The sequence below is a fragment of the Dipodomys merriami genome, unplaced genomic scaffold, assembly GCF_024711535.1.
Source record: "Dipodomys merriami isolate MVZ:Mamm:240054 unplaced genomic scaffold, mDipMer1.0.p SCAF_3, whole genome shotgun sequence".
Lineage (NCBI taxonomy): Eukaryota > Metazoa > Chordata > Mammalia > Rodentia > Heteromyidae > Dipodomys > Dipodomys merriami.
Genome location: NW_027204492.1, coordinates 95,789,678 through 95,811,884, shown reverse-complemented (window position 1 = coordinate 95,811,884; position 22,207 = coordinate 95,789,678). Strand labels below are relative to the sequence as shown.

Below are 22,207 nucleotides of genomic sequence, written 5' to 3'. Positions count from 1 at the left end.
TAGATTGTAACTCCTCAGCAATACTTTATGATCATTCTCAGGCATCAGGTTTCCTAATTTCTTGCCTAACTATCAATTTTATGCAGGAAAAACCTTAACGAGACAGCATGGCTGTCCTAGGAATCTCTTCAAAATTTTTTTGTAAACGTGTCATCTCTAAATGTATGTGTATGGATTCCTAATTTGAGGAATTTGCCCGTTTCTTTGTGTTCAGGAACACATAACCTCATATTCTTTTTTTGTCTTATCTGCTATATTACAGGTCTAAAACAACAGCATGCCATTCAACCCTTTATTGTTCTCAGAAGCCCAAGGCATTTAGAGTTTGCTGTGTCTTATGATCTCTGAGTCAAGCTTGTCAGAAACTAGTCTCTTAGGCAGACCCCTGAAAAGCTAGATGTCACACACAAGCTCTGTTCATCTCTTTTCCCTGAAGAAAAAGGCTGCCAAACTCTATCAGCCTATCTGCTGTACTGTGTCCCATGTAGCAATAGCATGCCACTCATTCTTTGTTGTTCTCAAGGGCCCTTAAGTATCCAGAGTTTGTTGATTCCCATCAGTATTTTCAGATGGGCAAGGCACAAGTCAGTTCCATCATCAGTCCCCAGAAAGTCAAAACTTTTGGTAAATATCAGTTATTTTGTTCCTTCCAAGGGATAATAAAGCTAGAACTAGGGACTGGGAGTTTCCTCCCAATTACACTGCATTTGAACTGAGAAATGGACTATGATATATGGTATCATATTTTTCTCCCCACAGGTGTTCATGTGGCTTTTCTTTGTGCTTGCTTTGTCTACAGGGGTCCATTAACTATATTCTGGATTTCTTACACAGGAAATGTATCCATATATTGTTGGTGAATCTGAATTTATTTTTATTGTAAAGATGCTATACAGAGGGGCTACAGTTACATGAGTAAGGTAATGAGTACACTTCTTGTCGAACATTTTTACCACTACTTTGTTTTTCTCCCACTATCCCTTCCTTCCCCCACTTCCCCCCCACACACCCTGAAGTTGTAAAGTTCATTTCCAACATAGCAGCTTGTGAGTATTGTTGTGTAATTGGTCGTCCTTTCTCATTCTTTCAGCATTTTGTTATTCCCCTTCCCTTCCCCAAATCAGATAAATGTATACGCAGGGTACCAGAATCAAAGATTCTGTGATTGCCAGTGACTGCCAGGGATAACCCAATGGAAAAAGAAAAATGAAATAAAATAAGAAGAAAGAACTTGATACAGTACATTGGCAAAAACAAGGTCAACAACCAAAAAAAAAAAAAAAAAACCACCTGTTGTTTCTGTCTTGGAGTTCATTTCAACTAGTATCATTTTTGGAGTTCATTTCAACTAGTATCATTTTATATGGTCATATGTACATAGCTATTGAACTATTCTGATTCTCTGTCAGGACTGTCCTAGGCATATACTAATTATTGCAAATGAGGGAACCCATAGAACCTATGTTTCTTTGGGCTTGGCTTACTTCACTTAATATGATTTTTTCCAAGTCTTTCCATTTCCTTATGAAGGGGCGATGCCATTCCTTCTGAGAGAAGCATAAATTCCCATGGATTATATATACCACATTTTCTTAATCTATTCATCTATTGAAGGGCATCTGCACTGGTTCCATATCTTAGCTACGGTAAATAATGCTGCAGTGACATATACTAGTTATTGCAAATTGCAACAATGAGATGTACAAGAAAAACGAAGTTTAGGGGCTGGGAAGGTGGCTCAGTGGTAGAGCGCTTGCCTTGCATGCCTGAGGCCCTGGGTTCGATTCCTCAGCACCACATAAACAAAAAGAAAAAAGCCGGAAGTGGCGCTGTGACTCAAGTGGTAGAGCGCTAGCCTTGAGCTGAAGAGCTGAGGGACAGCTCCAAGGCCCAGAGTTCAGGCCCCACGACTGGACCCCCCCCAAAAAAAAAAAGAAAAAGAAAAACGAACTTTACAACTTTAGCAGGGTGGGAGGGGGGCCGGGTGGATCGGAAGGGATGGTAAGGGGAAACAAAGGAGGAGGCAACAATGCTTGATAAGAAATGTACTCATTACCTTGTTCATGTGATTGTAACCACTCTGTACAGTGTTTTCACAATCAAAAAAAAACTAAAAAAAATAATGAACATAGCTGCAATGAACATAGCTGTGCTGGTAGCTTTAGTACGGCCTTGCTTGTGATCATTTGGATAAATGCCTAGGAGTGGGATTGCTGGATCATACAGAATTCTATGTTTAGTCTTTTGAGGAACCTCTGTACTGCTTTCCAGACTGGTTGAACCAGCTTACATTCCCACCAACAGTGTAGTAGTGTTCCCTTTTGGCCACATTCCCACCAGCATCTGTAATTGTTTCATTTTGTTTTGTTTGATAATGGCCATTCTAACTGGGGTGAGGTGGAATATCAATGTGGTTTTGATTTGCATTTCAAATTCAATGTAATACCTATCAATATGCCAACAGCATTCTTTAATGAAATAGAAGAAGCAATCCAAAAATTCATATGGAACAATAGAAGATCCTGAATATCACAAACAATCCTTAGCAGGAAGAACAGTGCTGGAGGAATATCAATACCAAATTTCAAACTCTATTATAAAGCTGTAGTTATAAAAACAGCTTGGTACTAGCACAGGAACAGGCCTGAGGACCAATGGAATAGAATTGAAGACCCAGACATGATCCCACAGACCTATGGCCACCTAATCTTCAATAAGGTAACCAAAATTATCAGATGGAAGAAAACCAGCCTCTTCAACAAATGGTGCTGGCAGAATTGACTAGACACACATATAAAACTGAAGTTAGATCCTTATATATCACCCTGCACCAGAATCAACTGCAAATGGATCAAAGATCTCAAGGTAAAAGCAGACACCCTGAAAATATTACAGGAAGGGATAGGGGATACTCTAGGGCTCCTGGGCCCAGGTTGAAATTTCCTAAATAAAGATCCAGAAACACAACAGATCAAAGAAAGGCTGGAATAATGGGATCACATTAAGCTACAGAGCTTCTGCATGGCAAATGGCATAGCTAGCAAGATCAATAGAAAGCCCACAGATTGGGAGAAGATCTCCACTAACCATACAACAGACAAGGGTTTCATATCAAAGATATACCTAGAGCTCAGAAAATAAAATCACCCAATAACAAATCCCCAAAGAAACAACCATCCCATTAATAAGTGAGCTAAAGAATTAAAAAGAGACTTCTCTAGAGAGGAAACAAAAATGGCCAATAGACACATGAAAAAAAATTCAACATCTTTGGCCATAAAAGGTCTAATTCTTATCCTGCCATCTTAATAATGCCACTTTCTCTCTGTATCATGGACTTTTTTTAATAGGAGAGAGAGAAAAAGTTACATTGTGTTTACAGGATTTTTTGGTACTTTTTAGTGTAGTTAAATATTATTCTAATGTATAAATAGAGATGCCTGCTTTGGGTGATATAAAATAACAGATGAAGCCTGAAGCTTCACAAATCTGGTACCTATAAAGCTAATATCCAATGTGGTTTTCTTCTCCCAAATATTTTATGAAAAAAGATATAATATACACAAATGTTTCCCACTCATGCAAATCTTCCTCTTGATTTTCATTTTGATTAGTAGAAAAAATACCAGAAAATAAATGCAAATCAAACCAACATTGAGATTCCACCTCAAGTTAGAATGGCCATTATCAAGAAAACTAATAATACCAGATGCTGGAGGGAATATGGTCAAAAGAGAATACTACTATACTATTGGAGGGAATGCAAACTTATTTCAGCTACTCTGGAAAGCAGTATGGAAGTTCCTCAAAAGACTAAACATAGAGCTCCCCTATGACCCAGAAATCCCACTCCTAGGCATTTACCCAAATGATCACAAACAAGGCCACACTAAAGCTACCAGCAGAGTCATGTTCATTGCAGCATTATTTACCACAGCTATGATAAGGAATCAACCCAGATGCCCCTCAGTAGATGAATGGATCAAGAAAATGTGGTATATATACACAATGGAATTGTATGCTTCCATCAGAAAGAATGACATTGCCCTATTTGTTAAGGAATGGAAAGACTTAGAAAAAAATTACATTAAACAAAACAAGCCAGACCCAAAGAAATATAGGCTGCATGGTTTCCCTCATTTCTAGTAACTAGAATAGGTCTAGGATATTCTTAGCATAGGATCACAATAGATCAATAGCTGTGTGCATATGACCATATAAAATAATTCTTATCAAAATGAACTCCAAGAAATGGAAGCAAGAGGTATTATTTAATGTACTGTTTGCAATCATTTCTTTTTTCTTTCTTTTTCTCCTTTTCTTTTTTCCCTGTTGTCACTGCTTTTGGTTTCTCTACCTTTTGTCTTGTATACAAGCTTATCTGATTTGGGGAAGGGAAGGGGAATCAAGGAAATGGTGGGACAAAGGGTGAACCAATGCATCAGTGATACTCACTAGACACTATGTTAGAAACGATCTTGACAATTTAGGGAGAGGTGTATTGGGAGAAGCAAAACAGGAGAAATTGCGGGAAGGGATAACAGTGTTCAAAAAAATATACTCATTATCTTACTTATGTAATTGTAACCCCTCTATACATCACCTTCACAATAAAATTTTTAAGAAATAATAGATTTTTCTGTTGTTGTTGACTAAGAAGAGAGATTTGGATGTTAATTAATTACTCAACCTAATATTCCGTATCTTTCTTTGGACTGGAGACTCAATCCAGGTCAGAAACTAGAGTTTACTTGTACTAAATGGCCCTATTATATATATAGTCATTGGGTAAATGAAACAAAGGTATCAGAAGAGATAAGAAAACTCAGATTACAAACCAAATATTGGGGAGATAAATAGGTCCATATTTCCATGGCATTTATCTAGCAGTGGAAGATGATTTGTTGGTCTATTTCATCACATATTTCCAGGCTAGCCTCTATAGAAGGCCCATAGTTTTGGGTTTTTTTTAAATTTAATGCTTTTATATTTCTTACTTAAATTGTACTTATCTACACAGCTCCTCTGTGTCTGTTAGTACTCTCTCAATTCCAATTTCATATATCTTATGCAAAACTCAAATCAAAATTCATACTTTTCTTAACAAAAAAGACAGAGTGGGAAGCTAAGAGTTACTGTCTGAATAAAAACTGATTTTACCCAGTAGTACTGATATGGAGATTCAGTTCTGGATTCTAACTATGAATTTCAAGTACAAATGATAAGCCACTCTTCTGTATATTAAATAGACAGCATTCATGATTTTCTGGAAATTTTTCATTGAAAGAGAAACTGAAGAAACTGAGTTTATTTTTCTTTTAAACTGTTTGCCTTGTATAACTTCTAACCAAATTTTTCTTTAATTTCTTTTAGGAACAATTAAATAATCAAAACCCAAGGACATATTTTAGGATCTTTTATCAAAACTGTGAGACTTTGATAAAATTGGAATGCTTCTATGGTACTTAAAAGACTGAAAACAACTAAATCAAGAGTTCTCCCTCATGCATTGTCTGCTTATCCTCTCTACAGATCTGCTCACCCACATAGCTTTCTGTCACATGTTTTGACTTCCTTGCCTACTCTACTGCTGCACAACCAGATAGCCTGGAAAAAAGATTAATTTTATTCTGTCTCATGCATCAACAACAAAATTTGTCAACTTGAATCTTTATTACGAGTGATCATATAAAAGCTGAAAAGCACAGCATGGTTTCTTTTTTTCTCCTTAGAAGTTGAATTTGTCACAGCAAAAGAAAAAAATCTTTAGGCTTGCAAATGGAACACATTTAATTTAGGAATCGTTGAGAAAGAATAAGCAAAACAAAGCAAAACCAAACCAAAAGAACACCATGACTCTTTTTTACAATGAAAACCAATTTAGGAAAATAGCAGAGGTTAGGTGGTAAGTAGGTCATGATAATCTACTTCTTGAAGCAATTACATGTAAAATAATATTTTGGACAAAAAGTAACATTTATTCTGAGGCACACACCAAGTTAAACCATTATAGACATTATCCTAGAAATTGTATATGAAAAATTCTCTATTATAACAGCCAATTTCAAGATGAACAACTGAGGCTTAGGAAAACTAAAGAATAATTTTCACAAAGTCACACAGGTAGGGTTAGTAGAACAGGACTTTGGCAGCATGTCTAATGCCCCACTCATCCTTTGTTCAAGAGCATTTGGAGATTGTTTATTCTCAATCATTCACCCAAATTTGACATTGGCAACCTTTCCCAATATTTCCTTTCCTTCTGTCCATGGCTACCTAGCGTCCTAAAACAAATGACATCAAACAATTTCAAATTATTAAAAACCTGAAATAGTCCACACTTTATTGAAATGACAGACAGTCTCCTAGAAAGGAATGTACAAAGCCCTGTACACTCAGGTAAGGCCAGGTTCTGGCATTCTAAAGTCATCAGGCCACACTTCTTATCATATGTTTTTGTTCTCTGGTTCTGCTTTCTTCTGTTTGACTTTATCAACTTGTTTTTTTCTTTTTCTTGACAAGTCACATGGTGTTAAATGTAGCTGAAGTTTTAATTTCTCTACTTTAGCAATCCCATCTTTCTCAATGATGCAAGCCAAAGAAACTCAAGATTGTTTCTCCTTGGGCAAGCCTGAGATATATGCTTGCCCTTGGACACTTTATAACCATTCAGTAAAATTTGGTTGCCCCTCCTTCTGATGGATGGTGTCAGTTTGCTTGCCTATCACACCTGATTTCTAATTCTGTCGTTACATTGTGCATAGTAATTATGATTGTCTTATAATAGCTAACAAAAAGCTTAAAACTTTGGAGACAGAGAAAAGATACAAGAAAAAGTATCAAATAAGTAAGCCAGGCCCAAAGAAACATAGGTCCCATGGTTTCCCTTATTTGCAATAACTAGTATATGTCTGAGACAAGCAGAAAAGGTCAGAAGAGTTGATGTTAGGTGAAATGAACGCCAAGATAAGTATTCAAATGTTTTTTCTTTCATGTGATTGTTTCTAACATATTTATAAGATTATTTCTTTGTTGCTTTTTATGTCCCTCCCCCACAGTATAACCCCTGCTTTCACTGTATTTGATGTTGGTATAATTTGTGGAGGGGAAGGGAAAAAAAACAATTGTTTAAAAAGAGATACAGGTGGACCCATTGCAACAATGAGATGTACAAGTTGTTATGTTGAAAAAGAACTTTGCAACTTTGGTAGGGGTGGGGGTGGGGGGAATGGGAAGGGATGGGAAGGGGAAACAAAGGATGAGGTAACAATGCTTGATAAGAAATGTACTCATTACCTTGCCCATGTAATTGCAACCCCTCTGTACGGTATTTTCACAATAAAATAAATTTTTTGGGGGGGTCCGGTTGTGGGGGCTGAACTCTGGGCCTGGGCGCTGTCCCTCAGTTCTTCAGCTCAAGGCTAACACTCTACCACTTGAGCCACTGCACCACTTCCAGCTTTTTTCTTTTTGCTTATGTGGTGCTGAGGAATCGAACTCAGAGCCTCATGCATGCAAGGCAAGCACTCTACCACTGAGCCACCTTCCCAGCCCCCTAAAATAAAAAAAAAAATTTAAGTATCAAATCCTGTGTTTAAATTGCAGTGTTTTTCTTTGACTAGTACCAGGACTTGAACTGAGGCCCTTACAATTGCTTGGCTTGCTCAACTAATGCTCTTCCACTTGAACTGTATTTCTAGCCTAGCTTTTTGTTGCTTATTTTAAAACTAGAATCTCAAGAACTTTTCTGCCCAGGCTGGCTTTAACCATGATCCTCCACATCTCAGCTTCCTGAGTATCTAGGATTATAGGCATGAACCACCAGCACCCAGCGAAGTAGCAGTTCTGTTAGATCCTCTGTGGCTGAAGATTACAATCCAGAAACTGGTCAAGAAAGCAGGTAATGAAGTTCAGTCATCAGTGGGCAGATTTGGTTATTCTGAAAGATATCACAAAGATACCTAACTATATACATTGAATATATATGCTAGGCATCAACCTAGATACTAAAGATATAGCACGACTCAACACAGACCAAAATTCCTATCCTTGCAAGATTATATTCTAGTGGAAGGAGAGTTTATACAAAAAAATAAACTAAAATTTATAGTTGTTAAATACTAATATTGGGGTTAGTAATTGTAGGACATACTCTTTTCTATCAAACTGTGTTACATTTCTTTGTAAGACTCCAGTTTTACTTGTCCTGTTCTTAGTTCTTTTTATGGATCCTTGCTGTGCTAAGCCCCCCCTTCCTTTCTGAAACTTAAGACAGAGAGTCTAGCTCAGCCGTCCAGGAAGAACCTTTGTTCTTTAAAAGTCCGTCAAAGACTCCTCATGCTTTGGGTTTAAATGATGGGTGTTGGTCAGTCAAGGGATGGGAAGGGTAAACAAAGGAGGAGGCTACAGTGCTTGATAAGAAATGTACTCACTATCTTGCCCATGTAATTGTAACCCCTCTATACAGTATATTCACAATAAAAAAATAAAAATTTTTTAAAAAGACTATGAGCTCTGAGGTAAGGGGGCAGGACTCACTGTGTGAGTATAAATGGCATTGCAGCACTTTCCACTCCTGTGTTCAGCTTTACACCCTTTTGGAGTGTTCATGTGCCCTTCTGTGCATAAGTGAATTTGGCCTTGTGGAGGTTTTTTTGTTGTTGTTGTTGTTGCTTTGTTTCGTTTTGTTGAGCTGGAATCCACATTCCTACATAATACCTCCAATATCCAAGGATATCTCTAACACTGAAGATTGACGGGGGGTACTTATATTTTAACTATAACTTGGAAAACCATCACTGAAAGAGATGTAGCGGCAAGCCAAGAACAGTGTTTTGCTCTGTTTTCAGGTTGGAAACCCCATACTTGAGTTCTGTACCTGTGCTTTTGTTCATCAGCTAGCTCTCCAACTCTTCAGGCAGTGTTTGAAGAGTTCTCAACAAAGAGGAAATGGCAAAGGAAACCCTCTGAGTTAAGCTTATGAGCTTGTATATTGGAGAAACCTCAAGGTATTCAGCATGCTGGGGCTGATAGAGCCAGGGGAAGAGGATCAGAAGTAGGTGGAGTGGTCTAGATGACTGGAGGCTAGATGACTGCAAGCCTACGATGTATGCTGTTTTATGGATTTTAGATTTTTCTTTGAGGGACATGAGAAACATTGCTATGTCAGAAGACAGAATATGAACCATGTGCCAGTGACCTACTTCTTCTGTAATTCTATTTGGGAAGCTGAGATGAGGAAGATTGTAGTTCAAGACTAGCCTGTGCAGAAAAGTTTGAGAGATCCCTTCTCAATCAAAAGCTGGGCACAGTGACTATACGAGAAGCTAAATTGGACAGATTTTGGACCAGGACCAAAAAGGGTTGAAAATGTAGTCCAGCATAAGAGCATCTACCTTGTAAGCCTGAAGCTCTGAGTTCAAACCCCATTATCACACACACACACACACACACACACACACACACACACACACACACATACACACACACACACACACACACACGTGATTTACATCACTATGCCTGTTGTTTTGAGAAGAACTGGAAGTGTGTGAGTGTAAAGAAGGAAGACATTTCCAATTAAGAATGATGGTCCTTAGAGGATATGCTAGAGGACTGGACATTGCAAAATTCAGCTATGTACAACTGTTCCCAGGATGTAGCCTTTGGTGAAAAACTCTGGAAAACTTTCTGTCTAAAAACATTTTTATGATGGAATATCCCATAACATTTATTAAACTTCACAGTGTGGGGTTTGATTGTTGCCCAAATTTGAGTTTTTTTCATTTTTACCCTTAGATAGTAATGATTTGCTCAAGAAGAGAAGTGTAATATTCTTTTTGCTTTGGCAGTTTTGCATAATTTTGTAGAATTTACTTGATGAAACTACTAAAATAATTTTCCATGCATAGTTTTCTATATAATCTGCATGATAAGGAAATACTGTGGAAGAACTAGAAAGTGGGCAATTCAGCAAGATCCCAGAAGCCATGTGTTAGGAGCTGCCTGTCAGCAAATGCTGCTAGAAATTCTGTGACTATCAGGACAAATCTTGCAGATAAAGGTAAAATAAATGGCCTTGGCAAGATTTTGTATAAGTTGCATATTTCTTGTTAGGTCATTGCTACATAAAAAACTAATTTAGAATTTTGGAACACAATTTTCTGAGTGTAGGCCTACTTCCCTGTCTTCTCCGTTCCTCTGGAATATTTTGTTCCCTAACCGCTTGTTGCTTTGTTGAGTTGATGCTATTGACTACAGGTACTTCTGTAGCTTTGTATGATGGGAAGCTAGAAGGTTATTCCAGTTAGTATTGTTGCATAACCAGTGCCCTAAACTCAGAAGCTTAAAATAACTAATTTAGCCAAGCACCCGTGGTTCACATATGTAATCCTAGCTCCTCAAGAAGCTGAGGTCTGAGGATCATGGCTTAAAGCCAGCCTGGGTAGGAAAATCTGTGAGACTCTTAGGTCCACCAAAAAGCTGGAAATAGAGTTGTGGTTCAAGTGATCTTCTTGAGCAAAAAAAAAAAATCTTAGCACCCAGGCCATGAGTTCAAACCTCACGACTGGCATACAAAAATTATTTTATTTTACTCATAATTTTATGGCTGACAAGTTCCAGATGTGATTGGAATAATGGTTCTTACTTGTCACTTCAATGTTCCAAATTGTTGACCAAGGTGGTTCACTCAAAAAGCTTTCAGTTAATTCTGTTAGCTAGGTTGTGGACTCACACATCTTCATTTTGTTCAGGTTCCCTCACAATAAAGCAATGTTAGAGTAGTAAAGTTTTTGTAGGATAGTTCCAGATTCCAAATATGAGCGCTCCAGCATGGAAGATAGAAGCTGCATCACACGTAGTGACAGCTTCCAACACCATGCAGTGACATTTCCATCACAATCTATTGACTGCCTATAACAAAACCTACCCAAACTCAAGAGGAGGTGACATGTGCCTACTTCTGATGAGAGGAATGTCAAGGTCACATTGATTGTAGAAGAACATGTGGTATAGAAGATATTGTGGCTGTATTTGGCAAATATAGCTGTCACACAGGGTTAGTTAGTAAAAATAGAATGTGTGAAGTCACTGAACTCAAAAGTACAGAGGTCACCAGATCTTGTGGAGAAATGAAGAGATGAGGCAAAATTGCAAAATCTTTGCATTTACAAGAGCAAAAGGGGGCTGGGATGTAGCTCAGTGGCAAAGCGCTTCCCTAGCAAGTGCAACGTCCTGGGTTTGATCCCCAGTAGGAAAAAAGAAAAGACCAAAAAAATACAGTTAAAAAAAAACCCAAACAATACAAGAGCAAAAGGATGCAAGAAAAAATGGAAGAGCTTAAATCAGTCAAGCTGAAGTTTCAAGAAATGCCTCACCTTGCATTCTATACTCCAGGGTACCTTAACAATAGCATTTTCATAGCAACTCATTCATTCACAAACTTGTAATAATTATCTACTACAAGGAGTAGTTGTAGAAGACCAGGTACTGTTCTAAACTTTTTGTGTATATCAGCAAATAAATGTAACAAAATGTCCTACCCTCAAGAAGAGTTTATTCTTTTTTTTGTTTAAAGAGTAAAGTTTATTATTTCCTATAAACTCCAAGGGAATTAAAAGGTCCAAGTTTTGTATAAAGAATAAATTATATTTGTATTTATATTTAAATTTCTTTATTGCTATTATACAGGTGATACATAGAGGGGTTACAATTACATAAATTAAATAAAGAGCACATTTCTTTTTGAATAATGTCACTCCTTCCCTAGCTTTCTCCTAGTTTTTTCCTCCTGTCTCCATCCACAAGCTACATAGTTCATTTTCTACATAGTGTCTAGTGAGTATTACTGCTGCATTTGTCCACCCTTTGTTCCAAAAGTTCTGTGCCTCCCCTCTTACTCTCCCAAATGAACAGTGTATTATTCTAATGGAGTAATGATATAAAAATAAATAAACCTTCTTGCAAATCAAACCTCCACATTTAGAGGTGGGATTTTGTTTGGTTAAAAAGCTCTCTCTAACCCTAGAACATTTGGGTTGGAGTTTTGTTTTTGTTTTGTTTTGTTGGTCGTGGGGCCTGAACTCTGGGCCTGGGTGCTGTTCCTTTAGCTATTCAGCTCAAGACTAGCACCCTACCACTTGAGCCACAGCACCATTTCTGGCTTTTTTTCTGCTTATGTGGTGCTGAGGAATTGAACCCAGGGCTTCATGCATGCATGGCAAGCGCTCTACCACTGAGCCAACTTCCCAGCCCAGGGTTGGAGTTTTATTAGGTGATGGTATAGTAGGCAGAGCAATGAGGTTTGGGGGAAAATATTTTATAGATTACAGCCCACAGTCCACTGGTTCTGTGAGTTCAAAAAGGCTTCTGGGTACTATTAACCTCTTCTCCCAAGTAATGTTTTGTATGTACCTTGTGACTCTAGTTCTAATTTGTCAGCATCAATTTCCAAAAAGAAATCTCTAGTAGTCTCTGACCAGTGTTCGTATCTTCAGGCACATAAATTTGGAGTTCCATAAAGAAATTTTATATTTCCTAACATGATTTTCCAATAGAGTTAGCTAGAAAAGAGTATGTCAGTTCTGAAACTAGGCATGAGAGGTATTGTGTTTCTGCTTTTGCCTCTCCACCATTGACATGAAAGCAAGCAAGCATGTTTGGGTGGGTCTGTTTGAAGGTAGGGACATGAGAATCAGAGCTTAGTAGCCTCCATCCCCCACAAAAGGAGATAGCCCCCATTCAGATGTATGAATGAGTTCAACCCAGATTCCAAATTGCATGAATAATAAACGTGTTAGATGCTACAAGACTTCATGGTCCCTTGTAATACAGCATTTAGAGTGAAAGGAAGGTGTCACAATTAGTAAAAGTTCTCTACTCTCTTGGTGACATATTGTTTGGAAATCAGTCAGTACAGGTTCCTATTATTTCTGCTGGTGCTGTCTCTGAGCTAGCGAGCAGTATGGAAGGATAATCAGAGTCTGAATTAACAGAGTTGCTTCTCCATTCATGGCAGGGTAAAGTGTGGAGATACAGAAGATTTCTTTTCTGACTGTGAAAGCTTGTATCTCAATGTCTCCCTATCTGAAGTGAACTCAAGGCCTTCAACTTGCTTGGCTTATTTGTTCAGATGGGTGACAACCCCTTGAGTTATGCCTTCAGCTATAATTCTTGTTGGTAATTTTGGAGTTGGATTCTCGTAGAATTTTCTTCCTGGGCTAGCTTCAAATTTGGATTCTCCAAATCCCATCCTTTTAGTAGGTAGTATTATAGGTGTAAGCCATCTTGCTCACCTACAAAACTAACTCATTCTTAATGTCTATTACAGGAGAGATGAGGAAGGAAGTCTCAAAACTAAATATTCCTGGTGTTCTTTTTGATGCCTTTCCTTTTCTTATTTATCAAGCTCCCTGCCTAAAAGTGGATTGTCAACCCATTTTGGTAGCATTGTAGGAAGATGATGGCCCATACTGCCCCCCCAAAAGTATCTGGATGTTTCAGTTCTGGCAATAGTCTTGGCAAAACGGGGCTTTTTACTTAGACATCAGGCAAGGATGAATGGCTAAACTATTTCATCTTCCTCATCTTTCCTTCAGAAAGAACACTTCTGAAGGAAAAAAGTCCTTCCACACAGAATTTGTCTCTTAAGTAAGTGAAAGAGTTGCTCTCAACAAAGTACCAGAAACATTTCTCTGAGTCACTTTTTTTGTGCCTTACTCCTACCTGACCAAGATAACAACCAAGCGTGGTAGAGCACAGAGTTCTCTCCCCTCCACCCCCAACCCCCAACCACACACACACACACACACACACACACACACACACACACACACACACACACACACACACACACCTTTTTCTGGTACTTTAGCCTAGTTCAGTGGCTTTTCAAACTTTTAGGTGCATGTTGATCACTTTAGGGATCTTGCTTCATATTCAGATTTTTTGATTCAATGAGTCTGGAAATGGAGCTTGAGGTGCTTCATTTTTCACTATGTTCCTAGGTGATGCTGACTCGATCTGCGCACTGATTATCCACAAGACTCGTGGTAGTCACCTCCACTGCCAGGTGTGCTCAAGTCCAGTCTCACCGTGTCCCGCACGTCCCTGGGCTTCTGCCGGGAGGGGGGGGAGAGGAGGGCGGGGCGGGAGGAGTGGCGCGGCTCCGCACAGGTCCTGCCCGAGATCACCCCGGCCCGTTGGAGAAAGAAGCGGCGGAGCTGCGACAGCCCAGGAGGGGGCGGGTTCGGGGAGGGCGCGGCCTCTGGGAGGGGAGGGGGGCTCCCGACGCGCATCGCTCGCGCTCGTCCGGGCCAGTCAGGAGCCTGGCGGCAGAGCGCTGCCCCACTTGGCCATCCGCTCCGTGCTTCTTCCTCGCGCCCGCCTCCTCTTGTCACCTCCCCGTCTCACTCTTCTCGCGCCATCCCCGCTGCCTACATCGCCATCGGAGTGCCACAGACAGTCAGAGGTGGGACTCCGGGCTGCAGGACGCACCCTTAAGCGATCCCTATCTGGACCTTGTGGGGGTGGGTGGGTGGGGGGACACGGGCAACAGCATGGACACCAAGCGCTGCTTCGCCAACCGCTTCGATGACTACCAGGGGAGCCTGCTGGTGGGTCAGTGCGAGGAAGCGGTGGCGCCCTTGGTCACCGCCACCATAGAGCGCATCCTCCAGGAGCTGCCCCCACTTGGGGGCGGCGCTGAGGCCCGGGGGGCGACAGCTGCAGCGAGCAGCTGTCAGGGTGGGCTGTACAGCGGTGTAGCTGGGGTGGCCTACATGCTGTACCACGTCTCTCAGAGCCCACTCTTCGCCTCAGCCCGCGAGCGCTACTTGCGCTCGGCCAAGCGCCTCATAGACGCGTGCGCCCGCGCTGAGGAATGGGGCGAACCGGACGCCGATACTCGGGCTGCTTTTCTGCTCGGGGGTGCGGGCGTGTATGCCGTAGCCACGCTCGTGTACCACGCCCTGGGCCGGTCTGACTATGTGCAGCCCCTGGGCAAGTTCCGGGCTCTGTGTGCCATCTGCGCGCCAGTCTCCTTCCTGGAGTGCGGCTCGGACGAGCTCTTCGTGGGCCGGGCGGGTTACCTGTGTGCAGCGCTGGTGCTCAAGCAGAAACTCGCCCAGGAGGTAAGAGACAACCCCAGCCGCCAGAGGGCGCTCGCCGCATACCCTGCCCTGCCCTGCCCCGCCACTGGCCCCGGGTGGTCATTGTGTGCTTCCCAGACTCCCACAGGATGGCCTCTGGTTGGTTCTCCCTCATCTCTTTGTTACTCTTTGTCTAGCACTGTCATTTCTTCCTTTTCTTGAGCTTTATCCTCTGCTTTGGTCTGGCTCTTCTTTCCCTCTCTTTTGTTCGGTCACTCATTTGTTGAGATTCTGTATCTTTGCCCATTCCTGTTTTATAATGAATGTAGCATTCTCCTGTAGATGCTTCTTTGACAGCTAGCTTTTGGGGCGATGACAGCTGGCCTGTCAAGAGAGATTTGAAAAAGCAGGAGGAAGTGGGGGAAACAAACCAAAAAAAGAAAGAAAGAATTTCCTTTCCTTTGACCCTGCTGTCAAAATTTGTGGCACCTGCAACAGAGTACTGGAAAAGTAATAGAACTTGTAGGGGTGAATGTAGAGGTAAGTTGTTCCTGGCTCTCTGGAGTCTCTAATCAAGAATAACTACCCAGATGTAGGTCGGATGTGCTTATAATTCTATTTATCTCATAAATTCTCTCAAATTTTGCATTTGAATGCACACACGTAGTTAGAAATGTGCCCATGGGGTCAAATGTATATCTTTCCTTTGTGTGTGTTTAATGGCTCTCAAGGCCACACCATCCTTAATGGCAGCTTTTCTAAATGAATAGTTCGGTAGCTTCTTGAAAGGAATTGAATTTCACAAATCCATGCACACATACAAACGCAGGGTTTTATTCTGGATTCACTTTGAATATCAAGGGTGGATATTAGAAGACACTGTGCCACTTCCTGTGGAGTGGGAGGGGGGACTCTAAAGGATCATAGTAACTAGCACTGAGAGAAAAGCACTTTCATTCATAATCCACTGGAGCCACATATTGTTCTAGGGAGGAAATGACACATTTAGCTTGATTCTATTTGGGTGAGAAAAGCTCTTGAAGAAAAATTAAAGGGATACAGTACATTTTAAAACTGTAATTAACTTAGATAACCTCAACCAAAGTAGACTTGGTATTTTTTTTAGTTTGTATCAGATGAGGTTGATTCAAGTGAGAATAAAAAAGATTACTAAAGAATGCATACAGTGCCCTGTTGGGCAGCAAAGGTCTGTGTGACAAAGTTGTCTTGAAATAGTTCACTCAGCTTCTGAGTCACTGTTGTCTGCTAGCAGTTTCCCAAGGGCCCTTCCAGTTGTATAAAAACCTTTTAGAAGGCCACAGATCCATTTGCATATCATTTGCATTGCATTTGCGTCTGCTTCCTAGACCTTGCAGTCTGGTGGTAGGCAATTTTCAAATTCTTTTTTTTTTCCATTTTGTTTTCTTTAACCTTGCTTCTTTCCCCTTTTCAGGCCTTGGGGGCTTTTCTCTAGAATGAAATGGCAGAGTTGGGAGACCCACCAAAGCATGCACGTGGAAAACAGAGCCCAAGGACGCTGCACAAAACCTGGTGTTCAGTGCCAGTTTACAGCACTTATCCACAAAGACATTTATTAAGAGCTTTCTTCTGCCTTCCTGCCAAACCAGATCTGTCTTTTTGTACTAATCAAGTTGAGGTGCTTTGGCCCCTGCTCCCAGGAGATGGAAGAAGCTCTCAAGATTGGAAACAAAATGAAACAGCTCATAATCTTTTAGATCAGCTATTCCCAGTGCTAGTCTCAGCTTTACCGATTCAAGAAATTCAGACTTGAAAGGTGTACATCAGGCCAGGCTAGGCATTGCCATCCCGGCCTCAAAGTCCTTGCTAGCATACAGCTTTTCCCCCAGCACCAGATCCTTAAGCCTTGATTAAAAAGGATTTCTCCCATGTGTCATTTCTCTGAATAATCTGTCATAGAGTCCAGGTTTCTGTCCTTCCAATGTCATTTGTATTCACCTTCCCCTGGCAGTTCCCTTAGCTATCACACTAGTTAATATCTTCTCCACAATACTTGGCACATCTTTTCCACCAGATTCATAATAGAAGGGGTGAATCACTTTCAGCTGGGTTATCCCACTAAGCCATTCTATTCACCGTTAAGAAATCTTCTTTAAAACACTTTTTATTATGTCATTTCCCTGCTCAGCATCCTGCACTAGCTCCCTATGACTTTATCTCTAATGATTTCCCATCTCATAGCTGAAGTTATGCTTCTTAAAATGGCTGGCGAGGCCCCACATGATCTAGCCTCCTTCATTCCTACTTCATTTCTCACTCACTCTTCAACCACATTGGCCTTCTTGCTGTTTTAGGCATTTTCCTGTCTCAAGGTGTTTGTACTCTCTGTTCTCTCTCCCTGGAACACTTCCCCTTGGTATTTTTATAGCTAGCTCCATGACCTTGTACAGGTCTTTACCTCTTCGGTGAAGTCTCTCCTGTCTGCCCTATTTAAAATTGTAATCCCAACCCTTGTCTTTTCCTTTCTCACTTGTTTTGTTTCACTCCGTTTATTTCTCTCTTCACTATTAGATGTAAATTCTATAAGCATAGAGGTTTTTTGTTTCATTGTTAACACAGTATCTGGCTCATATTTAGGTGCCTAACTTTTCTTGTTTCAAATACTGTCTATGGCATGGCTTAATGTATATTTTATCTTTAATGGTGTCCCACTGATCAATATTTTCCTTTATGATGGTGCTTCTGGTGTTATATTTATTCTTTCTTGTGGCTGTGTAAAACTCTATTGTGTATAGGTACCACAATTTTTGGATCCACTCATCTATTGTAGGGCATCTGGACTCTTTCCATAATGGTGTCATATTTAAAGAAATTCTTTACTACTGCCGGGGCCTCAGTCATTAGTTTTTGAATGAATCCAATGAATTATAGTTTGTTTCATTTTTTTTAAACAAATGTTTCCTCAGATCAAGTTGAACCATTATATCAGTACTTAGAAACTAATGTGGGTAGGAATCACAGCGTCTTCTTAATTAATATACAGATTTTGATTCAGTCTTGAGATAAGGTCTGAGCTTCTGTGTTGCTAACAAGTACCTACATGATGCTGATGTCCTTGATCTTTGGACCATGATTTCAATAGCAAGACAATATGATGCTGCATGGGTTTTGGTACAATATCAGCCCTATCTATTGAGACATGCTGCCAGGTTTAATTCTATAAAGGCCTATTGCTATGTTCTAGCATGCTAAGAGGAATTTATCTCAAGACAGAATTATTTGACTAAATTACTTCAGTCTTTAAAATATGTCATGCAATTGATTATGTTTCTCATTTTGTGTTGGGTACAAGGATAATAATCACCAGAATTATGGGCCACACAACCTTGCAGGCAGTGCCTTATCACATGTGTTTACATAAATCAGCATTTACCCCTATTTACCCTAATTTTCTATATTTTCTTCCTTCAATTTGATTTTTTTGTTTCTACTTATGTTTATAAGTTTCAGACACGTTCAAAGGGTGTGTGTGTGTGTGTGTGTGTGTGTGTGTGTGTGTGTGTGTGTGTGTGTGTGTGTGTGTGTGTGTGTGTAGGGAGACAGAGATAGACATATAGAGAGAATCACCCATCTTTATAATACATTTACATTTTAATTCAGCCTTCTTGGAAATAAAGGAAATAGCTTTGAGAGTTTGTCAGGCAGATATCTTTGAGCAGTAGGACCTCCAAAGCCCCCAAATAATCATGCCATAAAAGTTTGTACTAGATGTGTTCTACATTCCACTGATGGGTGGAAATGTGGCAAGAAATAGTGGAGGGGGCAAACAAGTCTTTTAAGGATTCAGGTGGACCTGTTGCAACAATGAGAAGTACAAAATGTCATGTCAAAACCAGCTTTACAAAGTCGGTGGGGTGGGGAGGGGGGTATAATTGGGTGGGGGGAGGCGGGAGGCTGGGAAGGGAGGTGAAGGGTAAACAAAGGAGGAGGCTGCAATGCTTGGTAAGAAATGTATGCATTATCCTGCCCATGTAATTGTAGCCCCTCTGTACAGTATGTTCTCAAATAAAATAAAATAATATTAAAAAAAAAAAGAAATAGTGGAAGGACTAAGGGGAGGCCTAGTACATCGGTTAAAACAACTGTCTCTGAGTGATCTTAGACCTTTAGGCCTCAGTTTTCTCACCTGTAAATTGAGTAATAAGAATTCTGAAAGCTTTAGGATTCTGGGGCTTTAACAATGATTCTTCATTGGACTATCATACATTTTATTCATTCATTCAGTGAATTTTGGGTTTCTCTGTCATACCATGTATTTCACTAGATCCTAGGATTCAGTAGAAAGTAAAATTTAAAAAAAATATAATTTGGTTGTAATATGTGATCTGAAGGAAGTAAACAGGAACTATCTGGGGAAAGGTGAAAGAAGGCTGAGCTGCTACTTGAGATGGGTTGGCAGGAAGGTTTTTTTCTGTGGAAGAGATGTCAAGTCTCATCACTATAGCATGAGAATGCAGTGGTTGCTCCGAAAGCTGCCATTCCAAGAAAGAGGGGACGAGGTAGGAAACAGCTTAGAAATTGCAAAGAAATGGAAGAAGGTCAGAATAACTGGAGCATGAGTGGGGATATATATCCCACACATGCCGTGGAAAGTTCAGAGCTGTGAACAGGCTAAAATAAGATCTTATATGGCCAAGTCAGTAAATGTCAGGAATTTGTTTCATGTTTTAACACAGGGATATATGGATCTTATTTACCTTTAAAGAACATTACCCTAGTTTTCTGTACAGAAAATGGATCAACAGTATTAAGAATTATGAGATGCTGGGGATGTAGTTCAGTGGTAGAACATGTCCTTAGCATGTGGAAGCCCTGGGTTTGATCCCCAACACCTATCTGCCTGTCTGCTTGTCTGTCTGTCTGTCTGTCTGTCTATCTAATCACAAGGAGGACTTGTTTTGTGACTCTAATCCCCCTCTTTTTTCTTTGACACGGACTCCTTTTCCAGTCTGATGAAACCTTCAGGGCTTCTTAGAAAAACATTTTTATGTGTGTAAAATAAAATCCAAAGGATTATAGAGGAAGACAATTATATTACAATTAGACCACTAAAATATTAAAATATGTGATTCAGTAGCATACGCACGTTTTTATTAACACATTAAAATAAGATGTTGCAATGAGCCTATGATTATAGTACTTCCGAAACTGTGATGACAGACAATGATATTTTGAGATCTCTCCAACAACTACAGTGTGATATGAATGTACTTGCGATTTGTGTAGGGAAGTAATACTGGTGGTTGTGGACTACATTTGAAATAAAGAGAAATGCTCTGTTGTTTAAGTAAGGTAAGAAACATGGATGTGGTTCATTTTGAAAGTTTCTGTGATGACTAGCTAAAGGGCCTAGCATAGTGCTTGTCATGTAGTAACTAATAAATCAATCACAGCCCTTTCTGCTCCACTGACAGAAAACCCTAGGTAATTATGATTATCAGATAAAAATTATACTCAATACAAGATACCTATGTTCCTGCTGTGATTTAAAAACTGTGAAGCTGTTAATTGGATCCTCAATGTATTTCTTAAGGCAAATGATGAGCAACTGTAGAAGAAGAGAAACTTTTAGCTGAAAATAACAGAATATCCAAAAAGAAGTGATTGGAATCATACATGGTGGCATATGCCTGTAGTTCCAACATTGGGTTAAGAAAAACACTTGAACCCAGGAATTTGAGAGTAAACTGGGCAGCATAATGAGTCCTTGTCTCAAAAAATAAAACTGTGATTGAGACCATGGGAATGTTTATTACCTCACTTGACAAGGAATCTAGAGCTAGACCATACATACCATGATTGGTTCAGTGACCCCGAAGAGTTAACAGACTCAAACACTTTCTAGTTGCTTTCTTTGCCATTGTTGTGGTTTAGTTGTATCCACCCTCAGTATTCAACAAGGCTGCTGCCATTGCAAACATCATATTACTTTACAAGTGATGTAGAAAGGGGGAGGGTTCGAAGCATTTGTCTGCCTTTTTAATCATGTAGAACGTTTTATCCTAGAAGAATTTCCCTCTGACTCATTGCCCAGTACTTGATCCCTGGCCAGTTCTAGTTTCAGGGAAAGCTAAGTGTCTTTGATTTCTAACCTCTAAAATTCGACACAAGTTCTGATCAGAAAGAAGAGAGAAGGAAATAGTTGTCGAGAGGAACTGTCTGTCTTTTGGCTTCTTTGATAAGATCTGTGACCTCCCATTGCAATGGGGTGGGGGTGGAGATACAGCTAGGAAAATTCCATAGTGAAAGTGAAGATAAGCCACCAGTGAAAACCTCAACACCAGGAGAAACACTGTCTCCTTATGCATATTTCTTGATTTTTTAAATATATATATATATATATATATATATATATATATATATATATATATATATATATATATATAAAATGCAATGTGTGTTTAAACCTAGTACAGAACTTTGTGATGGTGGTGGTATTAGTGGTGGTGGTAGTGGTGGTGTGTGTGTGTGTGTGTGTGTGTGTGTGTGTGTGTGTGTGTGTGTGTGTGTGTGTGTGTGCATGCGCGCTTCGTAAAATGACCTCTTGTATCTATTCACTTGTTTCTCTTTGGTGTTTTTCTTCCCTTAGGTCATCTTCATATACAATGGCAACTACAAGGTGTTTTTGTGTCAGCTAGCTGTCAAACAGAAGCAATTAACTATTAACTAAAATTAAAGAAAGCAAATATTGGGAATATATTATGATAGGAAATATTTGCACTTTGTCTGCTATCCTTAAAAATTACTGCTGCCTTCATGCCAGGCTACTCAGGAAGGAGGCTGAGATCTGAGGATCATGCTTCGACGAGAGCCCGGGCAGGAAAGTCCATGAGACTCTTATCTCCAGTAAACTATCAAAAAAATCCACAAGTGGAACCATGGCTCAAGTGGTAGAGTGCTAGCCTGGAGCAAAAAGACCCTTAAGGATACTGTCCAGGCTCCAAGTTCAAGCCCTGGGATTGCCCCCCCCCCCTCCACAAATCCCAAAATGTTATTACTGCCCTCAGATTCAGAAAATCTCAAAGGATATAAGTTAGCCTCCTTTGAACTAATAATTGTTAAGTTTATTCTTTAAAAAA

The 22,207-nt window shown here is 40.0% G+C and overlaps 1 protein-coding gene across 1 annotated transcript in view; it reads left to right on the top strand.

Annotated features, from left to right (window-relative positions):
• The first annotated feature begins 14,558 nt into the window (after positions 1-14,558).
• The window catches only part of Lancl3 (LanC like family member 3), a 100,109-nt gene continuing 92,460 nt past the window's right edge, over positions 14,559-22,207 (top strand). Inside the window, exon 1 of the mRNA XM_070040651.1 lies at positions 14,559-15,131. Coding sequence (XP_069896752.1) covers positions 14,559-15,131 — 573 coding nt within the window. The remainder of the gene's footprint in view (positions 15,132-22,207) is intronic.